The sequence below is a fragment of the Lygodium microphyllum genome, chromosome 23 (genome assembly GCF_053477565.2).
Source record: "Lygodium microphyllum isolate KBCC chromosome 23, Lygodium_microphyllum_v1.1.10, whole genome shotgun sequence".
Lineage (NCBI taxonomy): Eukaryota > Viridiplantae > Streptophyta > Polypodiopsida > Schizaeales > Lygodiaceae > Lygodium > Lygodium microphyllum.
In genome coordinates this window covers 136770077-136794755 of record NC_141157.1, presented here as the reverse complement: position 1 = coordinate 136794755, position 24679 = coordinate 136770077, and the positions used below count along the sequence as shown (strand labels likewise).

Sequence of the window (24679 nt, the reverse complement as noted above, 5' to 3'; positions counted from 1 at the left end):
TGCAAGAAGTAAGAGTTTGAAGGTGTCGCGTGTGGGGCATTGTCATCAGGAAAGGTTTGAAGGTGTCGCGTAGTGGGCTAGGCAGGATTCGTGGTGTGATATATTCGATCAAAAGTGTTCCCTGCAATTCACACTCATTCCCCTCCGGGAGAGTTTACTAGATCATTATCAGATATACAAAAGCTTGGAAGAATCTCAGATTCTATTCATTCATGCCTGTTATTATAAGTAATCATTATGGCAATAACGATTCCTGTCAGCATCGGGCAAGAAGGGACGGAGGAGACACATGCCGACTGTTGTGGTCCTTGAAGAGGCGAAAACCCACATCGTCAAACGGGCAAAAGAAGAAAGAGAAATTGCCGAACAGGAGATCGGCCGAAGGAAGAAAAAACGCAAGTCTGCAGGTCTCTTCTTTGCAACATATTCCGATATGGGAGAGAGGGTAGGGATGAATAATCAAGGGCGAATCCCACGGAGTGTCTCAGCGATGGCTCAACATCAGAGGATTGTAGGAGATTATGTCCTGACCCATCAGATTGGCGCCGGGTCTTTTGCGGTGGTCTGGAAGGCCAAGCACAGACTGACTGGGACTGACGTTGCCATCAAGGAGATCGCACTGGAGAAGCTGAACAATAAGCTCCAAGAGAGCTTGAGGTCCGAGATTGACATCCTCAAGAAGACCAACCATCCCAACATAATTCGCCTTTATGACACAATCTGGGTTGGTGTCTCATTCTCAACACACAAGATTTTTGTGACTTTGATCAAGTTCTGAAAGATTGATAAAGTGCTTACATTGCATTAAGTTACTTGTCTGTGAAATTGTAAACTTGCGCTAACCAATTGTGATCTTGTTTGTGAAATTGTAATCGTGGCATCAACCAATTGTAAAATTTTCACATTGCATTAAGTAACTTGTTTGTGAAAGATGATCATGATCTACAAGATATGGATTATTGGGCAAAAGATAAGGTCCTCAGAGGCTTCATTAGATTATCAAGATGCTTCTTTTTGATAATTTAACATTAAGAACAAAAGGCAATCGCAAAGGCACTAACATTTTCAGATGGTTATAGAGAACTGGAAATCCATTGCAACCCAATAATGTTTTGTCCATGAGATATATCAAGTTTGAACAAGAGTATTTTAATGTTGTTATCTCTTATAGATATTGAACTTCTTCCTGCTCCTCTTCCTATCCCCTTGTTTTCTTTCTAATTGCTCATTTCTATCTTCAATCTTTTCCCTATGGCAACCCTCATAAGCTAACAAAGAGGATAAGCTCCAAGGTGTTGACTGTCACACTTGGACTGTTGTTGTGAAAGCTTGGTTTGTGTTGAAGAGAGTATGGTGTATTGTCTTTGGTTTGACTCCCTATTCTCAATGAATGAATCCTCTATCTATTGATTTTTATGAAGAGGACTTTGAAGAGAATGCCCTACTATGGGACCAAGATGATGCTGTGGCATATGCAGCACTTCTTCCATGTATCTCCAAAGAAGTCCTAGTCCTACTGGAGGTTACTTCTTGTGGGGCATCTTCACAAGTGTGGGCCCAGCTTGGCTCATATGCGAGGTTCCATCCACTTGCAGGCAATTGCTTAGAGGCATTTTTGATAGGATGATCATGTACGCTAATGCGAGGCATTGATGGCAGACACAGGGAGGTGCTATGATTCTTCTTTATTTTTAGGTCGTGGTACGATCGACATTGCCAATCAGGTTCTCTTTGAGGCAACTTGGTGGTGGCTTGATCACCCACTGCTTCAGTATCCATGGTCCTGTTTTGGTGGTCTTTGTTGTGTGGACTATGATGAGCCCTTATCATTGTATCATTACATTGTATCAAATCACCCATAATATGAGAGAGGGTGCTAGTAGTATGGTTAGCTCACGTGTGAGTTTGGCTAAGCCAACTATTCTAGTGATATTTAGGTATTTTATGGTGGTCACATAAGTGATTATTTAGGCATTTTATGCGACCCGACCTGATCACTTTCTTGGCACTATTTTGATGTATTTATCCAAGCTTCTCTTCCACAGTTAGTCATTCATCACTTGCAGATCTAGTGCATGCCTTGTGGAGAGAGGAGCTAGTGCCTAGTGCCTATGTAGCGAGTGACTCACAGTTGTACGCGATTGTCTTGTGTTTGGTATATGGATTCCATTTTCCTGAGCATATCTTTGAGTTCTCCTTTGCAGTCTCTTTCCTATCTCTTCTGTCTTGTTTTCAACAATTTATTTTAGCATTTTTTCATGCTTCCATTGTTGTGTCCACTTTTGACAGTGTGCTTATAGCATTGGTCACTAAGGGTCGCAGGTGTGAACATTGTTAGAAGTGGATGCAATGATGGAAGTGTGGAAAACTGCTACAATAAACTGCTGAACACAAGAAGAGACAAAGGAAAGAGAAACACTGCCAAAGAAAAGAACACTGCACAAAGAACTCGGAAGCAAGGAGATACTCGGGAAATGGAATCCATATACCAAGATATGAGATAGTACAGATCAAACGTGAGTCATTGGTTGTCAAGGCACCAACATCAGCTCCCTCTCTCCACCAGAACCCAAAGGAGGTGAATGACAATGATCGAGGAGGAGTCCCAATATATAGACATAAAATATGCCTCACATAAAGGCTGGTTTGGCATATAAAATGCAAAACTGACATGAAGTGTCCACTAGAAAAAATGCCTAAAATAACTACAATGTGCCCAGCCGTAAATGGCATGCACAGACTCACACATGATCTGACATATCTGCTAATAGACACGTCCTAAAAGTTAGCTAAATGGTTCTGTAGATTGATGCGTTTAGAGGACTAGGGTTTGGGTGACTATGATCTATAAAAGGAACTGGGGTTCAATGGTGCCACATGCTCTTGCACTTGAGACCTTAGGCCTGTAAACCGGTTCCCATGCTTGGGGGAGCCTGTATTGGCTTTATGACTGGGAAGCAAGCATGATGTCTGTTTGCTTTTGTGACCGTTGTTTTGGATGGAGCACAGCAGCCAACACTCAGAAACTGTGGAAATGCAGGTCCCAATTCCTCAAACAAAAGACTCCCAAAGTCAGTGTAGGTCCACCGGTCAGTGCACTGCTGAAGGCAGGCTGATCAAACCTGCTGCACGCTGAAGGACCACCAAAAGCATCAAGAAAGGAGCTGCCCAGGTGTAGGGACAGCAGGCCAGTCGCAAGGCTTTTTAAAAAAGTTGTTTGTTGGCCGCGGGGGGGGGGGGGGGGGGGGGCGGGGACAAAGGTGTAGCAGAGGCTCAGGGTTGGCCCAGCAGTGCAACAGCATTAGAAGGCGAATGTGTCTGCTGCAGCAAATGCAAGATCTGCAACTGCCAAATGCAAGCCGATTGAGGGGGAGAAGGCTGGAAACAGCATTGTGCAGGATGTCTTGCGGAGGATTAGGGGATGATAACATGTGAGAGGGGCAGTGGAAGAGGATGAATGCGGGCAGACAGAATATACTGAATGCAAGAGTGGAGACGATGAGAAACTCAGCTGGATGATGGAAAGAAGCTGATACAATGCTCAGCTCCTGCATGTGCTATCGATGTAGCTGCAGTGAGGGTGCTGGAGACTTGAGAGAGAAGGCAGGAGACAGAAGAAGTCAATGACTGAAGTGCTGTTGACCAAATGTCTGGTGAAGCCGAGATATAGGCAAGCCTGACATAAAAAGCTCTAGGACAGTATCTTGGGCCAAAATTATGGACGGGGCACAAAGATAGGGATGACAGACAAAAGATAAAAAATGACCAAAATGACTGGACCTTTCTTGGGTGCACATATGATGGAGAAATACTTAAACTGATTCTTTGTTTCATACTTAGATAGCTAGTGGAACTTACATACTACCAAATTTTGCTGTTAGTTTTTTGGTTCTCTCATGTTTTCCTTTTTGCCTTTTCTATGCAGGCTTCAAATCACATTTTTCTAGTTCTAGAGTATTGTGCAGGGGGTGATCTAGCTGCCTATATTCATCGCTATGGGAGAGTGTCTGAGATGACTGCGAGACATTTCATGCGCCAACTAGGTGAGTGACTATGCAGCTATTTTGCAGTGACACCTTTATGCTAGATGTGTGTGTTCTTGTGCTCCTTATTCATAAGGATGTTATCTTTTTGGAAAACTGGCTAACTTATGTATTTGAAAATGTTGTTATGTAATCTCTTGACAAGTTATCTTTGTATGTCATATGCTTTTATAGCATAAGCATTGTCTACACAGGTTTGAGTTGTAATAGGCAATTCTTGCGTGTGTGGGTAAAACAGTAGCATGTGGAATAATAAGCAATATTGTTGAAAATTAGTGAGCATTTCTGGGGGCCTGTCTTGTAAGTGAAAGCATTCTGAAGCTACTGCTGCATTCTGAAGCTACTGTGGAAAATTTGTGAGCATTCCTGGGGGATTTGAAACAGGTGGGGTCACTGGAGTATAAGCCTCACAACCAAGGACCTTTTCTCGTCTAAGGGCTTTTTCTTCTTCTTGTTGTTCCTCTTTGGCAATGTGTTGTTTGAAGAAACCTCCTTCAAGTGACCCTTTTGGCCACACACAAAGCACTTGCCTGCCTCCTCTTAAGCCCCACCTGGAGTCCATATATTCTAGCCAACTTTTTCCCCCTAGAGGGGTACCATCTGTTTTACCCTTCGTTTGACTATGTTGTTCTTAGAGGCTAGCTGCTCAATTAGCCATTTGCACATCTGGTCCAATGTTGCGATGGAAACATTGGAAGAGAGGGTGAATCTACTTTTGGAGTCTATGAAGTGGCACAAATCTCATGCTGTGGCAAAAGAGCAGGTACCTGCAGTAAAAGAATGTCTCGAATTCGCTGTATTTTCTGACAGTCGCATGTGGAAATCATATGTTCCCACATGTGGTGCACACTTGTAGTTTGGAGGGTAAGCATTTGGAGATCTACTGTAGACCCACCACACTTGTGCATGGTGAGACTAAATAGGACTTTGTGAGCAAGAGCTTTAAAGTGGTGGTTTAACTTTGGTTCTCTTTTTGGCCTAGCTGTTGTGATTCCTCCCATCAGCTATCTTTCCATTTCTTATTAGAAATGCTAAGGCTCACCCATTTCCTCTATATCAATATCATAGAAGGCAAATCGACCACTTTTGGCATGAGATTTTTTCTCTTGCATACCCAAGTTTTCACCAAATACCATCAAAGCCACTTGAGAAAGCGGGAAACTTTTGTAATATAGGAGCTTATTTTGCTTCTTAGCTACCACCTATTCATTAGTTTTGTTTTCCTCTTTGTTACTTCTTTGGCCATCTTCTCCATCTTTGTCTTTATCATCCTCCAACAAGGCATTGACAACAGTTTGGTATTGGAAGCCTTCCCAAAAATAACATTTGTGTTATAAACAAGTCTGGTTATCTTGCTTTTCAAAGTGTTATGTTTTGTTTAGACGTTTATTATCTGTAAGAAAGCCTAGAAATACCTGTTTTTGTTAGCAGTCTAGTCAGATCCTGTGTGAGTCTCTGGGATGTGCTAGGCATTAAGAGTTATTTAGGTATTTTTTAGTGGTCATTGAAGTGATTATTTTGGCATTTTATGCTGACTGACCATCATTAAAAGCTGGCCGACCTGATCACTTTGTTGGCACTATTTTTTCCTATTTATTCAGGCTCCTCTGGTGCCAATGCCCATACAGCGAGTGACTCACTGTTGTACACGATTGTCTCGTGTTTGGTATATGGATTTCATTTCCCAAGCACATTTGTTAGTTCTCCTTTGTAGTGTTCTTGTGTTTTCTCTTTTCTCTCTCTTTTGTCTTGTGTTCAGGGTACAAATAAGGATGTGTTCACACCTGCAAGTTTATACACACGGAGATTAAGGGACTTTACACCCATGGACTTTACATCCAACAACTTTTGTAAGTGACACGTCCCGTCACGGATCCGTTACGGGGACGGCGTCCCAACGTCCCAAGGGTCCTTCCCGCCCGTTACTTGTGACTATGGTGATAGTGCTGTAAGAAGGATAATGTGGGTAGGGGAAATAGGGTGTGTAGTGTGGGGGAGTGAAGTGCAGTTGGGAATTAATCCCAGAGTGCCCACCATGCATATGCTTCATCGTGTATGCTCACATGGGATAATTAGTGCCATCTAATTTGTTTGAGTCCCCAAACATGTTGAGCAAATCATTTTGCCCAGCCATTGCTTGCTGAAATTTTTGGTTTTTCTGTAAGTAGTTGCTGTCCAATATACAAATGTAGGTGCAACTCAAAAAGAAAGTAAAGAAAATACAAAAAACTCACAAATTTTCAAAAAATTGATCGTGTTGATGAAGAAATTGCAGCTGAAAGGGCTCCAGTGTGCATGAATGTTTGAAGTAGAAGGTATATATGGCCTCAATGTTGATGAATTTAGGAAAATTTCATAAAAGCCCTAAATTTAATCGGTGAAATTTAGTGAAATTTAAGCTTGAATGTGAAAATCCCCAAATTTTGGTGCAAAAGTGAGCAGCTTTTTTGCATAGAATGCAAAAACCCCAAAATTTTGATGAGATTTGGGATTTTTAAGCAAAAGCGCCATAAGTTTTGAAGAAATTTGGGGAAAATTGCAGTCTAATGTTAAATCCCCCAAATTTGTGTTGGGCAGAAGCACTGCGCGCGAACGGGAGCAAGTTTAAAAGTCTTTATGTTGATTAAGGCTTTGGAATGTCTTGATCAAGACTCAAATCAGCGCGTGGTGGGGGTTGATGTGGTAGAAGCTGACGGATCAGGCCAGTGTGACTTGTCGGGCAATAGATAGAAGACTGTCAAGGTTCGTGTGGCGTGCTGAGATAGTCATGTTGTGGTGTAGCTTGTTGGGATAGGAGGGCGACGTGAGCAGGCAGCACAAGAGGAAACGGGCTGTTGTAGAGGTAGTGTGAGGGTGTAAGCAAGCTGTCGATTGCGAGCAGGATGTAGTGTGTTTGCAGCCGTAGCACAGCCCACAGGGGATGATCAGGATGGGCTGAAACATAGCGATTCGACACAAAGGTAGAATATTGCACGGATTGAAGGGTTGAATTGAAGGTGGCACGTAGATTGAGAAGAAGGAGAGCAGGCGAGCTGAAGGCTCAATATGGCGGCATGCGAGCAAAGTTGCGGTTGAAAGGAGGTATGGCTCTGATACCACTTTTAGGTTAGGATTCAGCAATCTGTGCACACTTACACACACTCATAGTGAACAAGTGAACAACAAGAGAGAAGAGAGTGTTGGAAGGTCACATCCACTATGTGAGAATGAATGAAAGTACAATCCCTAAAGTACTAAGTGCCACACCCACTAATGGGTGTTTACATGGAGAAAAAATCCTTCTCTAGCTAGAAGGTAAAAAGTGTTTGTGAGATAAGGGAGCATTCACGCCAGAACATAGGAGAAACACGATAAGTGTAACATTTGTATGGCTTGAAACAAGCTCCTTGTGCATGGTGTTTGAAGATAGATGCTTATCTAAGCATCAAAGGGTTCAAGAACAATCTAATTGCTCCTACTCTATACATTAAGAATGAAGGGGAGGACTTGTTGGTCATCATTCTTTATGTAGATAATATGTTGCTCACTAGACCTACATAGGACAGAATCACAGATTTTAAAGTTGAATTGAAGAATACATTTGCTACGTTGGATATGGGCCTTTTACATTACTATTTGGGGATTTAGTTCACCCAAAACCAGCATGGTATTATCATGTCACAATCAAAGTATGTGGAAAAGCTTTAACATGCAAGATTGTAAACCTATGAACACTTCGATGGAGCCATGGCTAAAGCTTTCTATGCACGATGATAGTGAGATGATTGATGTTGCAATTTGCAACTAGACTATTGGATTCCTTATTTCTCTTTGCAACACACGCCCTGCCATATAGTTTGCAGTATCTCGGGTGACCAAATTTATGCATAGCCCATGTATAGTTCATTGCCAATTTGTTAAGTGGATCTTCTGTTACTTGCAAGGTACTCAAACACATGCCTTGATATTTTCCAAGGGGGGGGGGGGGGGGGAAACTTGCAGCTACAACGATTCAGATTGGGCTGGATACTTAAGATACTTGGCAGTCTACTAGTGGGTATTGTTTCTTTTTGGGCCGTTTATGCATTTCATGGCATAGCAAGAAACAACCTACAATGGCTACCTTGTCTGGTGAGGCTAAATACATGGCAGCCTTCATAGCAATAGTAGAATGTGTATGGCTGTGTAGATTGTTAGCTAATCTATAGATTTTATTGGACGATCCTACACCCATTCTCTCAGACAGCCAGAGTGCTATTGCAGTAGCATGAAATCTTGTGTTTCATGCTCGCACGAAGCACATTGAGATTCACTACAATTATGGTAGAGAGAGATCTTATGTAGGAGAGATCAGCTTGATGTATGTTCCCATATAGGAAAATGTTGCAAACATTTTCACCAAGGCTTTATCGTGTGAGAAGTTTGAGGCTTTCCGCAAGTCCTTGAACTTATTACGCTTTGGTGATTGATGATCCTCGTACCTCATCACATTGGCACTATAAGGGGGTGTTAGAAATTGCCAATTTTGGGCAATGCTTGATGTAATTCGTGTGGTGTGGAGACACTTTTAGGTGTCAACGTGTAGTGTGGACACCTTGTGTCTAAGGCCTTTAATGTGGTGACACTAGGCCTTAGAGTTGGTTAATTTAAGAGTTGGTTAATTTAACTCTAGTTAGTGTGTGGAAGGTTGGTTAGGTTAACCTTAGAGCTTTGTTGTACTTTTGTTCATTATTCTCAATCAATTATAATATTAGTAAAGAACTCACACTCTCTTCTGGTCTCACTATCATTGTCTATTGTCTCTTGTTCTTCTCCATGGCCAGTCAGTTCTCACAAAGACCCAAGTTGACAATTAGAGTACCATTGTTCTTGCCACAAACCCAGTGTTTTGTGTTGGCATGAAGCACATTGAAGTTCAATATCACTATGTTTGAGAGGAGATCTTGGATTTTGAGTTGCAGGTGGTTTATTGTTCTACAATGGACAATGCAATGGATATATTCACGATGCCTTTACCTTAGTCTTCCATGGTTGTAGTAGTCTTGCTGGTTTTGAACGTGGTGCTTTGACCAGTTGGCAAGTGGGGCAGGTTTTGATGTAGTCGATGACTTCTTCCTTCATTTTCGGCCAAAAGAACTGCATCCTAAGGGCCTCCAAGGTTTTGCTTTGCCCTTTGTGTCCTCCAAGATTGCCATCATGTATCTCATGCAAGATGAATTTCTTCAACTCCAAATTGTTGGGGATATACAATCTCTTGCCTAAAAATAGGACACCCCCCTCAAGGGTGTACATTCCATGCGGGGTCGTCTCTGCTTCCACATCTCTGATTATTTTGTGCATCTCTTGGTCTTGCTCTAAGTCCTCCTTGACTAATTCCATATAGTTGCTGTTGACCATACTGACAGCTTTCAGGTTAGCTTTTCTTTTTAAGGCATCTGCTATTTTGCTAGTGGAGCCGGGCTTGTGTTTAATCTCTAGGTCGAATTCTGCTAGGAAGTCTAGCCAGGGGGCTTGCTTTGCCGATAACTCGGGTTGTGATTGGAAGTATTTGAGGGAGATATTGTCGGTGAAGGCTATTGTGTGCTTGTCTTGAACATAGTGCTTCCATTTCGTGAGGCAGTGGATGACTGCCAACATTTCCTTCTCATGTGTACTCCACCTTGTTTCAGCATCGGTATATTTCTTGGACTCATAAGCAATGGGGTGACCTTCCTGCACCAGCACACCTCCTATGCCGTAGTCGGAGACATCTGTAGAAATTTCAAAGGGCTTGGTGAAATTCGGCACCATTAAGACGGGAGTTTGACTCATGCATTTTTTCATCTGCTCAAAAGCTTCCTATTGCACGTTCCCCCATGTAAAAGAGTGATCTTCTTTGGTGAGGTGGGAGAGGGGGGCTGTGATGAGGCTGTAATCTTTGATGAACCTTCGGCAAAATACTGTGAAGCCGAGGAACTTCCGCACTTCTCTTATAGTTTTCAGTATAGGCCATCTTTGGACAGCTTCCACTTTCTTAGGATCCACTTTGATTCCAGCTGCTCCTACAATAAAGCCTAAGAATTCTAACTCTTTCACCATGAATTCACATTTTTCAGGCTTGGCATATAACTGATGCTGCCGCAGTTTCTCAAAAACTCGGCGTAAGTGTTGCTTGTGCTCCTCTAAGGTTTTGCTATAAACTAGGAGGTCATCGATGTAGATAATGATAAAGACATCTATCTCAAGTCTGAAGACTCCATCCATGAGGCCGCAAAATGTGCTTGGCCCATTGCTTAGGCCGAATCCTAGTACTAACCACTCAAAACTACCATAGCGGGTGCGAAAGGCTGTTTTCGGGATATCTTCTTCTGCTATGCGGATCTGATGGTACCCTGATCTAAGATCAATACAACTAAAGTGCTTGGCCCTGTGCAATCTATCTAAGAGGTCTTCCACTAGGGGCATTGGGTATTTGTTTTTTATGGTGATTTTGTTAAGGGCCCTATAATCTACACAGAGTCTTAAGTCCCCCATCATTCTTCTTGACAAATAACACTTGGGCACCAAAGGGGGATTTGCTAGGGCGGATGAACCCTTGTTCTTCTAGTTCATGTAGCTGCTTCTTCAATTCCATGACCTCGGTATGGTTCATGCGGTAGGGAGCTGGGCCAGTGGGGCAGACCCTGGGATCAATTCAATCTTATGATCCACATCCTGTCTGGGTGGCAGACCCTTGGGTAGCTCTGCTGGCATTACATCTTTGAATTCTTCAAGTATCTCTGCCACTTCTGTGTTCTTGCTTTGGTGTTTGGGCTTTTTGCCATCTTCTTCTTCAATCGGTCGGATCATACATAAGTAGACCATATCTCCTTGTTTGACTGACTTTTCTACCTGCTTGGCACTATACGTCATGATGCGTGGCCTGATAACGGTTCCTTGGACCGGTGCAGTTTGGGTCTGGCTTCTTGGTTGGGTTGCATTTGGCTTCACTGTTTGACATGACACTCTTGGCTTATTCTCCTTCATTTGCACTTTGATTGGAGTCCTGCCAGGCAATTGCATTCTTTCACAGGGTACTTTGACGCCTTCTTGCATATCTAGCATAATCTCATTTACACCTTTACCGAACATTGCAATGACATATTTATCATAGAATTCCAAGCCTAGTATCACTTCAAAATCATCCATGGGGATTACTAAGAAGTTGAGTTTTGCTTTCCACTTGCCAGCTTCTACTTGGACTGCAAAGACTTGTTTCACTTCCTTGGCTTCTCCTTGTGCGAATGTTACTGTTAATCCTTCTGGGGCCTTAGATAATTTCAATCCATGTTTTGCTGCGTACTCTGGTGTCATGAAGTTGTGCGTGGCCCTTGTGTCCACCATGATGGGTTGGTTTCCTTTGCTCAATCGGCCTTTGATGTATAGGTGGTGGACTGCTGCTACTCTGGTCGCCATGCAGTGGGGTCGGGCGCTGACTGTCCCTACCCTTGGGTGGTCCATGCTTTCCTCACTTCTGCTTGGGATTTCTTGGATACGTGGTGGTTGTGGTTCTTCTCCTCCATATGCGCTAGTTGCATTCACCCTCGACACGCTTGATGAGGCTGTATCTTCTACCCGGCATCTGTTTTGGTAGTGTGGGCCCCCGCATCTGAAGCATTTGATCCCAATGGTAGGACCTGGGGGTCTCCACCATGATGTATTTGATCCTGCGGGTCCATACGATGTGCTAGGGGTTGGTCTGTAATGGTTGTTTGCCCATCTTCCCACTGCTCCTCTCGGTACTAATGTGGTTTGTGACACGGCCGTTGTGGTGGCGGTGTTTTGGCTCCTTGTATTTGTGAATGACCCTCTAGGGGCATTGGGCCTTTGGTTCCATGAGGAGTTGTTGTTGAAGTTATTGTTGTTGAACCTGCTTTGGTTCCCTTGGGTAGTTCTTCTGCCTTCCAGGTCCACTAGTCTTTCAGCCATTCTCATGGCTTCTGCTAAGCTGGTTGGCTCCTGTTTCTCCACATCTCTTCTAGCCCATTCTTGCATCTCAAATAAAAATCCATGTATTCATGTTTGGTAGCTGCAACATAATCTGCCTATACTTGCTGACGTATTCTTTCATCTTCCCTTGTGTTTGTTTGAGGTTCCTCCATTCATCTCTCACCTTGAATTTTTCCATCTTTGGAATGAAGTAGTCTTTCAGTTCTTCCTGGAGTTCTTTCCATGAAAAGATGGTATGGCCTTGCTCTTGCTCCAGCAGGTACCAACTGGCAGCGTCTTCCTCCAAGTAGATGGCTGCCACTTCCGCCTTCCTATCTTCAGTTATTCGGGAATACTTCAAGTACCTGTCCACTTCTGCGATCCATTTCTTAAGGACCAGCCCGTCTCTCTCTCCTTTGTACTTGGCTGGTTGGGGCATCTTGAATTTTCTATAGTCGTCTTCTGAACTATCACTATCTTCTTCTTCTCTTCGGTGGTGCTTCTTCTCTTTCTTCTTGTCTTTCTTCTTGCTTCTTGCTTCTACTACCTTCTCCTTCTCTTTCCTTGTATCTTACGCCCTCCTAGACGTCTCCTCTCTACCCATCCTATCCATCTCCTCTTGCATTTTGTCTTTTCTCCTCCTCTTATTGTTGTATCACCCATTCTCCATAGCCCTGCTCCACTTCTAGTTTTTTCTTCCTTTCCTCTTCCTCTTCTTTCATCTGCATGTTCCTCCATATTGACTCCAGCATACCTGACATGCTATCTAACTGCCTTTCCAATCCTGCCATCTTCTCCTCTTGGGCCACTCTCCATTCTTGCCCTCTACTCTTCTTCCTCTCCTCTATTGTTGGGAAGGTGACATTCTCCCTTTCTTCCTCCATATGGTTGGTGGTGATGTCGGCGCGGGGAAGCCGTGTCTCGCCTGTGGTGGAAGTGGTCGTGCTGCGGGGAAGCCGCGTCACGTCTTCAGACGGTGGGTGGTGTCGGGGTTGGGACGTCATGCCGGGGTCGACGTGCCGAGGCGTTGTGACTGGGGTCGATGCGACGTGGGGCGACACACTGTGGGACGACGCGACGTGGGGCGTTGCGCTATGGATCGTTACGACTTCGTTCTCTTCGGGGCACTGGATCTTCTCTCCTGCTTCCGTGAGCACTCCGAGCAAGAGTTGCTCTGATACCAAGTGTGATAAACCTGCACTCGTTACGCACTCAACACGGCACAGAAAGGTAACACGATATGTGAGCTCAAGGTATACTCTTGTATTATTCAATCCAAAAAGCGGGACAACATAAACACATCCCAGGACTACACCCTCGTGACGCCGCACATAAGAGGGTTCACCACTGGGTATAGGGAATCACATGTAGTGTGGAAACAAGGCAGGGCTTTGAGTCACTACTATTCTGTATATAGGTGCATTCGGTAGCAACGGCATGGTATAGCTACAAAGCCCTTTACCCCCATTGTGTTTTGTAGCAAGCATGTGACAACTCCAGTGGTGCATCATGGTGGTTCATGAATAATAGCAAGTGATACAACTGGCAAAGTGTTGTTGTTGATGTGTTTTTCAGTTTGCAGTTGATACTATATGGACCAAGGTGGCTTACCTTATTACTACCTCTCCATTGTGGATTGTCTCAGCCTTGCCGCATTTTCCTTGTGGTTATGCTTCACTTGGCTGCTCTAAGCTACTTCTTGCAGCCGCCCTAGTGCTTCACTTGGCTGCTCTAAGCTACTTCTTGCAGCCGCCCTAGTTGCAATGTACTACTTGAGCTTTGGTATGTGGCGGTTTTTGCTAGTGTTTGAGGCTTTAGCTTGGTGTGTATTGATTGAAAACTCTAGGTTGCCTTGACAGGTGCCCTAACCAGTGCAGGATTGATGTCGCCTTCTAAGTGGCTGGGGTGTGGCGGGGGAGACTTCTCTAGCTGAGCTGTATAAAATATTGAGCTTGCCTAGTAGCACCTTTCTAGTTTGTTTGCTTGTTTCTACTATTATGCTTGGGTTTCTTCATCTGTGGCAATGATGTGAAGACCAAGCAGTGGTCCCATCCCTAAACCTTTGGAGCTGTGCAGCTGATAATGATGCTGCCATGAGAGTGGGCACTCAAGTGTTTACATGTAGGTTGAATTTTCAGCTCATCTGTGAGTCATTTGCTAATTACTGATCTTCACTGATTTCTTACTCAATTGGCAATTGCATACATTGGTTTGGTACATGGTAGTGTCTACAAGTGCCTTGGGCTGTAGCTTGGTGTATTGATTGACAACTTTAGGCTGCCTTGATGGAATTTACAATGCCCTCTAAGTGGTTGGGTTTGTCAGAGTGAAGTGGTGCAGAAGTGTATGACCAAGATTGAGAGTGAACAGAGAGAGGAGAGAGAGGAAGAGACAGTGGAACACAAAATCTGCAATGAAGAATGGTGTATAAGGAAGCAAATATGTACACAAGCGCAGAGTGTATGTTTGCATATGTCTCCACCTTGAAGATCTCACGGGCTGTGAAGCTTGAAGTATGTGCAGCAGCCTCCATGATCAGCAATCTGGAAACATGTGATTAGAATATGTGAAAGTGTGTGGAGGCTGGGCAGTATAAAAAGTCCAAAAAGAAATGCTAAAAATAATGCAGGTTGGCTGCAAGAAACTGGCCGACTGCTCCTGCTGTGCCATGTGGCACTTGCGATGACTGCAACTTGCTGTATGACCAGACTGCCATGTGTCCTGCCGATTGCGATCGTACAAAAATTTGCCTCGTGGATATCTTGCTTGCTCCACCACACAAAACTCCTCTCAAAATGCGTGTTTGATAGGAAATGCATATGTACACAGCCTATCGGATGAATGCCTGTCCAGGGGATGATAATCTCTAACACCCCCTCTCAGATCCTGGACGTGGCATAAGGCTGAGGGATCTGGAATGTTGTCGAAGTATAGTCTGAGGAAGCGCCTTCGTAAGCAAGTTTGCAAGATTGTCTTGTGTCTTGTAGTATGCCACATGAATAGTCTCATCCAAAAGCTTCTCCAATGAAATGGTATTGAATTTCGATGTGCTTCGTCCTAGCATGAAACATAGGGTTTCAGGCCAAGGCAATGTACCTCTCATTGTTGCATTGAAGAACAGTAGGACGTGTCTGCGGGTAGCCAAGCCCCTTCGATAACTTGTGAAGCCACATTGTCTCACATGTGGTAGAAGACGCTGCCCAATACTCCGCCTTAGTTGAAGATAGGGCAACTGTAGGTTGCTTCTTGCTACTCCATGAAACAACACATGCACCCAAGGTAAAACAATAACCTATTGTGGACCTGTGATGATCCACATCATGAGCCCAATCTAAATCACTCCATCTTGTAAGTACCAAGTCTGCATCACTTGTACCTGCTGGATAATAGATCCCGAGATCAGGGTCCCCTGAAGGAACCACAAAGTCTGCTTCCACTTATTTTCAGGTACAGTGGCTTCCACGATCTACGACTCTGTAGTCCGCTCCACTGAGAGACAATGATTGTTTGATACCGTCTCCTTGTCAGTCCGCTTCTTCGAGAGACAATGGCTGCTCAACTCCTTCCTCTTCTTCGGCTACCCAGTCCGCTCCATTGAGAGACAGTGATTGTTGCCCACCTCTTGCTCATTCTGAGCCCCACCCTTTCCCACCCTCGACTACTCAGGTTCAAGAGGCTACCTCTGGGTGCTCTTCGGTATCCCAGATACCTTCTTCGGCATAATCAGTGGCACTTCCTTCGTCATCAGACATTTTGGAGTCCGTGATCCATGATTTTTTGGATTCCCTATCTACTTTAGAGGGGAATTCAGAGAGGGATGTTATTTCTTTGCCCTCAGAGGGGGCATCTACTTCTTCTTCGACTTCAGCGGGGGACCCTCCACCTCCCACCTTAAAGGGGGAACCTACTCCACTTGAAGCTCTTCACCCTGTCAGAGATCATAGCCTGGTTTCAGGCAGGCAGCAGCTACACAGTCCAGCTGCACAGTCGGACTGTGCAGTCGGACTGCCACGTGGCAGTCCGACTGCCTGCAGCTGATTTTTATCAGGCTGCGCCCTATTTTGGCGCCCCATTCTAGGCAGATTTTCGCCTATTTATTGCTGACGTTTTCAGCAGTCTGGCATTCATTCTCTGTCGCAGATTACAGACCGGTGCCGTGCAGATCTCTGTCTCTATTCGCAGATTTCAGACAGCAGACAGTGCAGACTGCAGCAGACTTCGAGGTGGACAGCAGGTCGCATCGTCGGGGTGGAGACACGCAGTCCAGCACACTGCGCCCGTGTATATCTTTGTATTCAGCATTCTTTATACAGCAGATCTTCAGTGTACACTGTCTCTTTCTCTCCCTTCTCTCTCTGCGTTCTCTCACTCTCAGTCCTACGCTTCCGCACCGCTGCACTCTGACATGGTATCAGAGCAGTGTTTAAGGGCTGACTGAGCGCAGAATCAACCTGAAGAGGAGTTTCCATCGCGACACAAATTTGCGTTTTTTGCGTTAAGGGCAGACAGGAGGGCTGCGCCTTGGAACAAGGCTGAAACGAGTGTGGGCGCACAGGAAAGGAGTACAGGTGGTGGATTTGCTGCTGTTTACTGCTGTTTGACGCAGAGAAAGTTTGAGTTTTCAACCTAAAAGTGCAGGTTTTGCTTTTTCATCGCCTCCGGCGGGTGAAGAAGCTTCGGGACGCGGAAGAGCCTTAGCAGGCTGAGTTTACCCAGTCAGAGGGGACTGCTTTTGCGTTTGAGAAGGCATTGCAGGTGAAGATGTCTACAGAGATGGACTTGGAGTTCCAGGCGATTATGGACCGGAAGGTGCCTGTCTTACCGGCTCTTCCTACAGATCAGAAGCTCGATGGCGACAACTACCGCATCTGGCGCGTTATGATGTTGGCCATTCTGGAGTCCTATGATTTGGCGGAGTTGGTACAGGAAGATATTGACCGGCCTTCGGTAAGAGATGAGTCCAAACTCTCTTCCGATGCTCGTGCGGAGTTGGCCAGGGCCCAGTCTCATTGGGACAAACTGAATGCCAGGATTCGATCATTTCTCTTTCTATCATGCACTACAGCCGTGATCGCTCACATCGAGCACTTGACGGTGGCTCGTGAGATATGGCTGGAGCTTGATCAAATGTACAATCGGATGACCCTGATGAAGAGGGTTTCTTTGGAGGTACAGATGCGGACCTTGTCCGTCAATAAGTCTTCTTCGCTAAGGAAACACATTAACAAGCTAAGGCAGCTACAGATGCAGGTTCAGAATGCGGGGAAGCCGATCTCCTCCGAAGATATGGCGATCACACTATTGTCCCAGTTGCCGCCACGATTCGGTACATTTTACTCTGCCCTTATTGCTTCGGGGCGAGAGTCTACTCTTCGGTGGGAGGAGTTGGTTCCTATGGTCTTGGACCAAGAGGAACAGTTAAAGGGACAGAATGCTTCCAAGACGGAGGCGTTGACAGGTCAAGCCTCTCAGAAGAAGGGGAAGGACCAAAAGAAGAAGAAGGGGGATAACAAGTCCAAGAAGGACAAGGAGAAGGACAAGGACAAAGACTCCACATGCCATATTTGTGGAAAGACTGGCCATTGGAAGAAGGATTGCCCTGATAAAGACTCGAAGGACACCAAGAAGAAGGACACCAAGGATTCTGGAGCGGTGGCTGCACCCTCATCAACTGCATTTCTACATTTAGTTGTCATTGAGGATGCTTCACCGAATGCTTCTGATGCTGCGATGGCGGCTTCCCAATCTCGAGAGTGGATTATTGATAGTGGTGCCTCACGGCACATGACTCCTTCATCAGATGGTGTTGCCTAGCTGCGACCTTCGCGTGGGCAGGTTCTCATTGGAGACAGCTCTTCAGTTTCTATTGCAGGTCGGGGTAAGATGCAGCTTATTCCGGATGGACGAGGTGGCACCCATACTTCAGAGGTTTTGCATGTACCATGATTGGGGTACCATCTCCTTTCAGTCCATAAGATTTGTTCCCTTGGTCTTCTGGTGGAGTTTGATAGTTCTACAGTGCGAGTCCTTGATCGTGAATCGAGGAAGGTTCTATCATCTGGATATGAGGAGAACGGCATTTACAAACTGAAGTCTTCCACTGCCCTCTCTACTCTTCTTCTTACATCACAGTCACAGTCTGAATTATGGCATGCTAGGTTTGGTCACCTGAACTATGACTATCTTCGGAAGGCGTCACGGGGACAGCTTGTTCGAGGGTTACCGGATATAGTGGTGAGCCAGCAGCCATGTGTCTCCTGCATAAGGGGGAAGCAGCATAGGGATGCCATTCTCCACACCGCTTCGCGGCGGTCTACTTCACCGATGGAGTTAGTATCTACGGATCTATGTGGCCCTATGAGGAATGAGTCCCTGCGTGGGAGCTCGTACTTCATGCTGATCGTGGATGACTATAGCAGGATGACATGGGCCTACTTTTTGGCACTAAAATCAGAAGCTTTCTCGCACTTCAAGGATTGGCTTCTCTTTGAGGAGAACCGATCAGGCCGGAAGTTGAAGACCTTGCGATCCGACAAGGGAGGTGAATTTGTCTCTAATGAATTTGCTCGGTTTTGTGCAGATAGAGGAATTCACCAGGAGTTTGCCAATACGAATACTCCACAAGAAAATGGTATTCTCGAACGGAAGAACCGCAGTGTGATCGAGATGGCGCGCACCATGATGGAGCACCGACAGACCTCCCAGGTTCTGTGGGCCGAGGCTGTGGCTACTGCAGTCCACATCCTTAACCGATCTCCTACTTCGGCCGTGGAAGGGATGACTCCATTTGAGGCGTATTTTGGGTCGAAGCCAGATGTTTCTTACTTTCGGGTCTTTGGGTGTGATGCCTATGTTCACATTCCCAAAGCTCACCGTGACAAATTCGAAGCGGCTTCCCGCAGACAGGTATTTGTTGGCTACAGCTCCCAGTCCCAAGGCTACCGACTGTATGATCCCGTCAAGCGGGATGTATATACTAGCCGTGATGTGCAGTTTGTGGAGGTTCCGGCTTCTTCAACGGGTGAGGAGCATCCCGTTCTTGGAGATCCAGGGGAGAGTTTGGCTCCTTCTACAGTTCCACTGGAGCCTGTGCCGTTTGATTATGATTCTGTTTCTGACACAGAGTCTACTATTCCACCGGATCCTTCTGAGGAGTTACCACCGGTGGACATTCCAGAGTCTTCTACTGATAGAGAACGACGAGGGGAGGTTCGGCCTCCTCCTCGCTGGGCCCGTGACACACTCCGTGATTCAGGGATCGAGGGGGTTCCTGAGGAGTGGGGACCGCAGGATGGTCCGCGGCGGTCACGGAGGCACCAGGCGCATTCTTCGGAGCTTGTGTGCTCCAATTATTGTTTGATGTCCCGAGTTATGCAGGATCGAGAGCCCACCTCCGTGAAGGAGGCTTTACAGTCCGCCCCATGGAAGAAAGCTATGGAAGCTGAGTTGGAGGCTATTGAGAGGAATGGCACTTGGTCACTTGTGCCACGCCCCCCGAAGAAGAAGGTGATTGGAGTCAAGTGGGTCTTCAAGACCAAATATCTCAGTGATGGTACTTTGGATAAGCACAAGGCTCGCCTTGTTGCTAAGGGTTTTGCCCAGCGCCCAGGGATTGACTGTCATGACACCTTTGCCCCTACAGCTCGTATGGCAACCATTAGAGCTGTTCTTGCTTTGGCTGGCCATAGGAGATGGCCTGTTTATCAGCTGGATGTGAAGTCGGCCTTCCTGAATGGTGATTTGAAGGAGGAGATCTACGTTGAGCAGCCTCCTGGCTTTGGTTCTTCGGACGGGAAAGTCTACAGGTTGAAGAAGGCCCTGTATGGTCTCAAGCAGGCCCCGCGAGCTTGGAACGAGAAGATTGATTCGTTCCTCCAATCTCAGTTGGGATATCGGCGGTCCAAGGCCGATCCGCAGCTGTATGTTCACACTTCCGAGGATGGTTGTGTGCTGTTTGTATTATATGTTGATGATTTGATTGTCACAGGTGATGATGCACAGCAGGTCCAGGAGACAAAGTCAGCTTTACATCGGACGTTCGAGATGACGGATTTGGGGCTACTCCATTTCTTTTTAGGACATGAGATTTTTCAGTCTCAGAGGGGGATCTTTCTCTCCCAACAGAGATATGTACAGGAGCTCTTGGTGTCTTTTGAGATGGAAGATTGTCGGGCCCTCTCTACTCCTATGGATCCGAACTGGAAGGCCACTTCCCACTCAGCTTCTCCTTTGGTGGATGCTTCCCGCTATCGACAGTTGATAGGGTCTTTGATTTGGCTTCTCAACACGAGGGTTGATCTATGTTTTGCTGTTGGGCTCTTGGCAGGGTTCATGAGTGAACCTAAGACGGTACATTGGCAGGCTGCTCAGAGGATACTTCGGTATCTGAGGGGGACGTCTGATTTGGGGATTCATTACCCTGCAGGGACAGATGGGTCAGATCTTGTACTTGCAGGTTGGAGCGACTCGGATTGGGCCGGTGACGTGGACCACAGGCGGTCTACCACAGGTTACTGCTTTACTTTGGGTGCAGGTGTTATTTCATGGAGTAGCAAGAAGCAGCCCACGGTAGCCCTTTCGTCTACTGAGGCGGAGTATCGGGCCGCGTCTTCCACCACATGCGAGGTTGTGTGGCTTCGGAGACTGTTGGAGGAGCTTGGGTGCCCCCAGACTCGTCCTACATTGCTGCGATGTGACAATGAGAGTTGCATTGCCTTGGCGAGGAATCCTGTTTTTCATGCCCGGACGAAGCACATTGAGATCCAGTACCACTTCATCCGAGAAAAGCTTTTGGATGAGACCATCACTGTGGAGTATTGCAAGACGGAGGATAATCTTGCGGATTTGTTTACGAAGGCGCTTCCTCAGGCTTTACTTCGGCAACATTCCAGATCCCTCAGGCTTCTGCCCTGTCCAGGCTCTGAGAGGGGGTGTCAGAGATCATAGCCTGGTTTCAGGCAGGCAGCAGCTGCACAGTCCAGCTGCACAGTCGGACTGTGCAGTCGGACTGCCACGTGGCAGTCCGACTGCCTGCAGCTGATTTTTATCAGGCTGCGCCCTATTTTGGCGCCCCATTCTAGGCAGATTTTCGCCTATTTATTGCTGACGTTTTCAGCAGTCTGGCATTCATTCTCTGTCGCAGATTACAGACCGGTGCCGTGCAGATCTCTGTCTCTGTTCGCAGATTTCAGACAGCAGACAGTGCAGACTGCAGCAGACTTCGAGGTGGACAGCAGGTCGCATCGTCGGGGTGGAGACACGCAGTCCAGCACACTGCGCCCGTGTATATCTTTGTATTCAGCATTCTTTATACAGCAGATCTTCAGTGTACACTGTCTCTTTCTCTCCCTTCTCTCTCTGCGTTCTCTCACTCTCAGTCCTACGCTTCCGCACCGGTGCACTCTGACACACCCATCCTCTACTTTCTTGGGGTGGCTGTCTTCAACCAGTCATCTCTTCTACTAATACCTAGGATCTTCAGGTACCACCTAGATCGGGACCTCAGAGGTTCAGCCGCGACTTGGTGACGAGGCATTCGTATTTCTTCTAGCATGGATGCACGAAGCTAGTAGCTTCTCTCTCGAGGTTGAGTTTCGGGTTTTCCAGTTCACTCTGTCTACTGTTTTTTACTGTAGGTTTCCTTTCCGGTGGAAATCTTGGATCTTAGGGATCCCCTACATCTTCTTCCTCCTCTTTTTCTTGGTCACTTGGTCAGCATGGAGCCACCTTTCGAGATCGAGTATGGGCATATCTTTATGGTTCTCGGCACCACACAAAGTCCGACATTTCTCCTCTGCATTGCATGTTTTCATTATCTTTGTACTAGGGCGCTTGGACAAGTGAACAATTTCCCCACAAGGGACACTATCCAAGTGGCACCTGCTGCATGAGCATTCTTCAGCATGTAGCATTGCATCTCCACCTCACTCTTCCCTTGTTCCTCTTTTTGGGCCTGAGAGGGGGTGCTGAGAAACGCTTCACCCTTCACCGGCAGTTTGCGTTTTTGCGTTTTTGTGTTTTGCGTTTAGGGTTTGCAGCCCCAAAAAGGGGCGCCATCCTAGACTGACTATGCCTATTTATAGGCCACTCTCTCATTCATTCCTCTCAGCTGATTCATTTAGTCCGTCACCTCTTTTCTCCAGCCTCTCCACTACCCTCACACCCCTTCAGGAGGACATTGCGGTTCGTGGTTCGTGGCTGTCTTCATCATCTTCCTTGTGCTACGGCACCCTTGGTCCCTTGTATCACATTCACTCCATGATTCGAAACTTCATCATTCCATTCATCAGAGTTTCTTCTCTCTTCTCTTCTCTTCTCCATGTTTGTCGAGTTCACTCCGTGTTTCTCCTCGCAAACCCTACTGTCTCGCTGGTACGTCATCTTTTGACAGGCAAGAACTGCACGAATAGTAGCCATCCGAGTTGTAGGAGCAAAAGTATCATGGAAATCAATACTTGGGCCTTGTGCAAAACATTTAGTAACAAGGCGGGCCTTGTGCTTGTCCAACATGCCATCATTGTGGTACTTGGTCTTGAAGACCCATTTGACTCCAATTACCTTTTGTGAGAAGGCTTAGGCACAAGATACCAAGTGCTGTTCCTCTTGCTCCATCACTTTCCACCAATGATCATGTTGTAAAGCCTCCTTCATGGAGGTGGGCTCTCGATCCTGTATGGCACGAGTCATCAAATAGTAAATAGTATGCATAAGCTCGGTGAAATGTGCCTGATTTCTTCGAGAAATGTCGTGGGCCATCCTGCGGTTGCCACTCCTCAAGGACCCCCTCAATCCTTGCATCACGAAGATTGTCACGTGCCCAACAAGGAAGAGGCCAGATCTCTCGTTGTTGCTCTCCATCTGTTGAAGTCTTTGGAATGTCCACTGATTGCTGTTAGGTTTCAATTAGAGAGTCTAGTGGTGGAGAAATAAGCTCCTCATCTGAACAAGAATCCTCAAGAGTAGGGTTGTCTCCGTACGTAGTACAGATTGATCCATATAGTACGATTTGACGGTACAGTACATATCCGTATGATTTAGTACGAAAAAATAAGCACTTTTTTGCCACTCTCCTTCAAGCCTATAACTTTTTTTTTTCTTTCTTTCTTATTTCTCTCCCCCCTAAGCCTCTCTCTCTCTCTCTCTCTCAAGCTTCTCACACCCTCATTTTCTCTCAAGCCTCTCTCTCTCTCTCTCTCACACACACACACACACACACACACAACCTTCTCTCTCACTCTCTAGCCTCTCCCTCTCTCTTAAGTTTCATAGTTGCACTAGTACCACGTACAAAAGGTTTCATATTATACCATACTTTAGGTACTGTACCTTATGTATTAGTACCATAAGGTACCAACTTAATGGATATATCTTTTCTTATTCGAACTACACTTTGGGATGAGCTAAATGCTCCTTATGCTAATATGGTTCTCCCATGAGATTAGGCTATTTGAGATTCAAACAATTTCTCTCAACCTTCTCTCTCTCAAGTCCACACTTCTCTTATTTGTATGATCATTCATGTATGATGTATCCACTCCCATCTATGTAGTTATAAGTTCTAGGTAGTAGAAGCGCATGTTGCGCATGCATCATTAGATTTTGGCATGTTACCCTCAAGTATTCATCTTATATACTCTAATATCATTGCTATTTAGACTTGAAATATCTATTCTATTATCTTTAGTCCAAAATAATCAAGTTATTTTTTTTTTCATATTAATATCGTACAGTACCTTATAAGATCTTAAGGTACCATTTAGTACTGTATTTTATCGTACCGTACCATAGCTTTCGTACTTGATATGCTCAAGAGGCACGGGCTCCAAAGGTACAATCGTTGGTGCCCAACTATCTCTTGGATCGCCAAAATAGGGAGCTCCTTACCCCCTTTTGAGACTGGAACCTCCACGAACCAAATATCACGGCTTGTGTAGACATCCCGCTTAAGGGGATCATACAATCAGTAACCCTGGGATTGCGAGATATAGCCCACAAACACTTGTCTTTTAGAAGCTACTTCAAATCTGTCACATTGTATTTTCGGGTTGTGAATATAGGTGTCACACCCTAAAACCCTGAAAGAAGAAACATTTGGCTTAGATCCAAAATACACCTCATAAGGTGCCATACCAATAACAACAGAAGTAGGGGATTGATAAGAATGTGGACTGCAGTAGCCACAGCCTCAGCCCATAGATACTGAGGTGTCTGTCTATGCTCCATCATGGAATGGGCCATCTTGATCACAGTGCGATTATTTCGCTCCGATATGCCATTCTCTTGAGGGGTGTTGTGTTGGCAAACTCCTGGTGGATACCATGATTTGCACAAAAACGATCAAGCTCATTAGAAACAAATTCTCTGCCCTTATCCAATTGCAAGGTCAGCTTCAAAAAATAAGCCCATGTCATCCTGGTGTAATAATCCACAATTAGTATGAAATACAAGCTCCCTTCAAGGGACTTTGTTTTTATTGGTCCACAAAGATCGGTAGAAACAAGCTCCAAAGGTGCGGAAGACCGCCTTGAAGCCTTGCTGGGAATAGCATCACGAGTTTGCTTCCCAGGGATGTAGGATACATATGATTGCTGGCTCACCACAATATTTGGCAAACCTCGAACAAGTTGTCCCCTAGATGCCTTTCGAAGGTAATCATAGTTGACATGGCCAAACCGAGCATGCCATAGCTTGGATTGTGTCTGAGGGGTAAG

General features: G+C 45.7%; 1 protein-coding gene across 1 annotated transcript in view; it reads left to right on the top strand.

The window, feature by feature from the left end:
- Nucleotides 1–14: 14 nt before the first annotated feature.
- The window catches only part of LOC148016787 (serine/threonine-protein kinase ATG1b-like), a 118169-nt gene continuing 93504 nt past the window's right edge, over nucleotides 15–24679 (top strand). The window contains exons 1-2 of the mRNA XM_087664556.1: nucleotides 15–724; nucleotides 3926–4043. Of these exons, the coding sequence (XP_087520682.1) occupies nucleotides 290–724; nucleotides 3926–4043 (553 nt within the window). The 5' untranslated portion in view covers nucleotides 15–289. The remainder of the gene's footprint in view (nucleotides 725–3925; nucleotides 4044–24679) is intronic.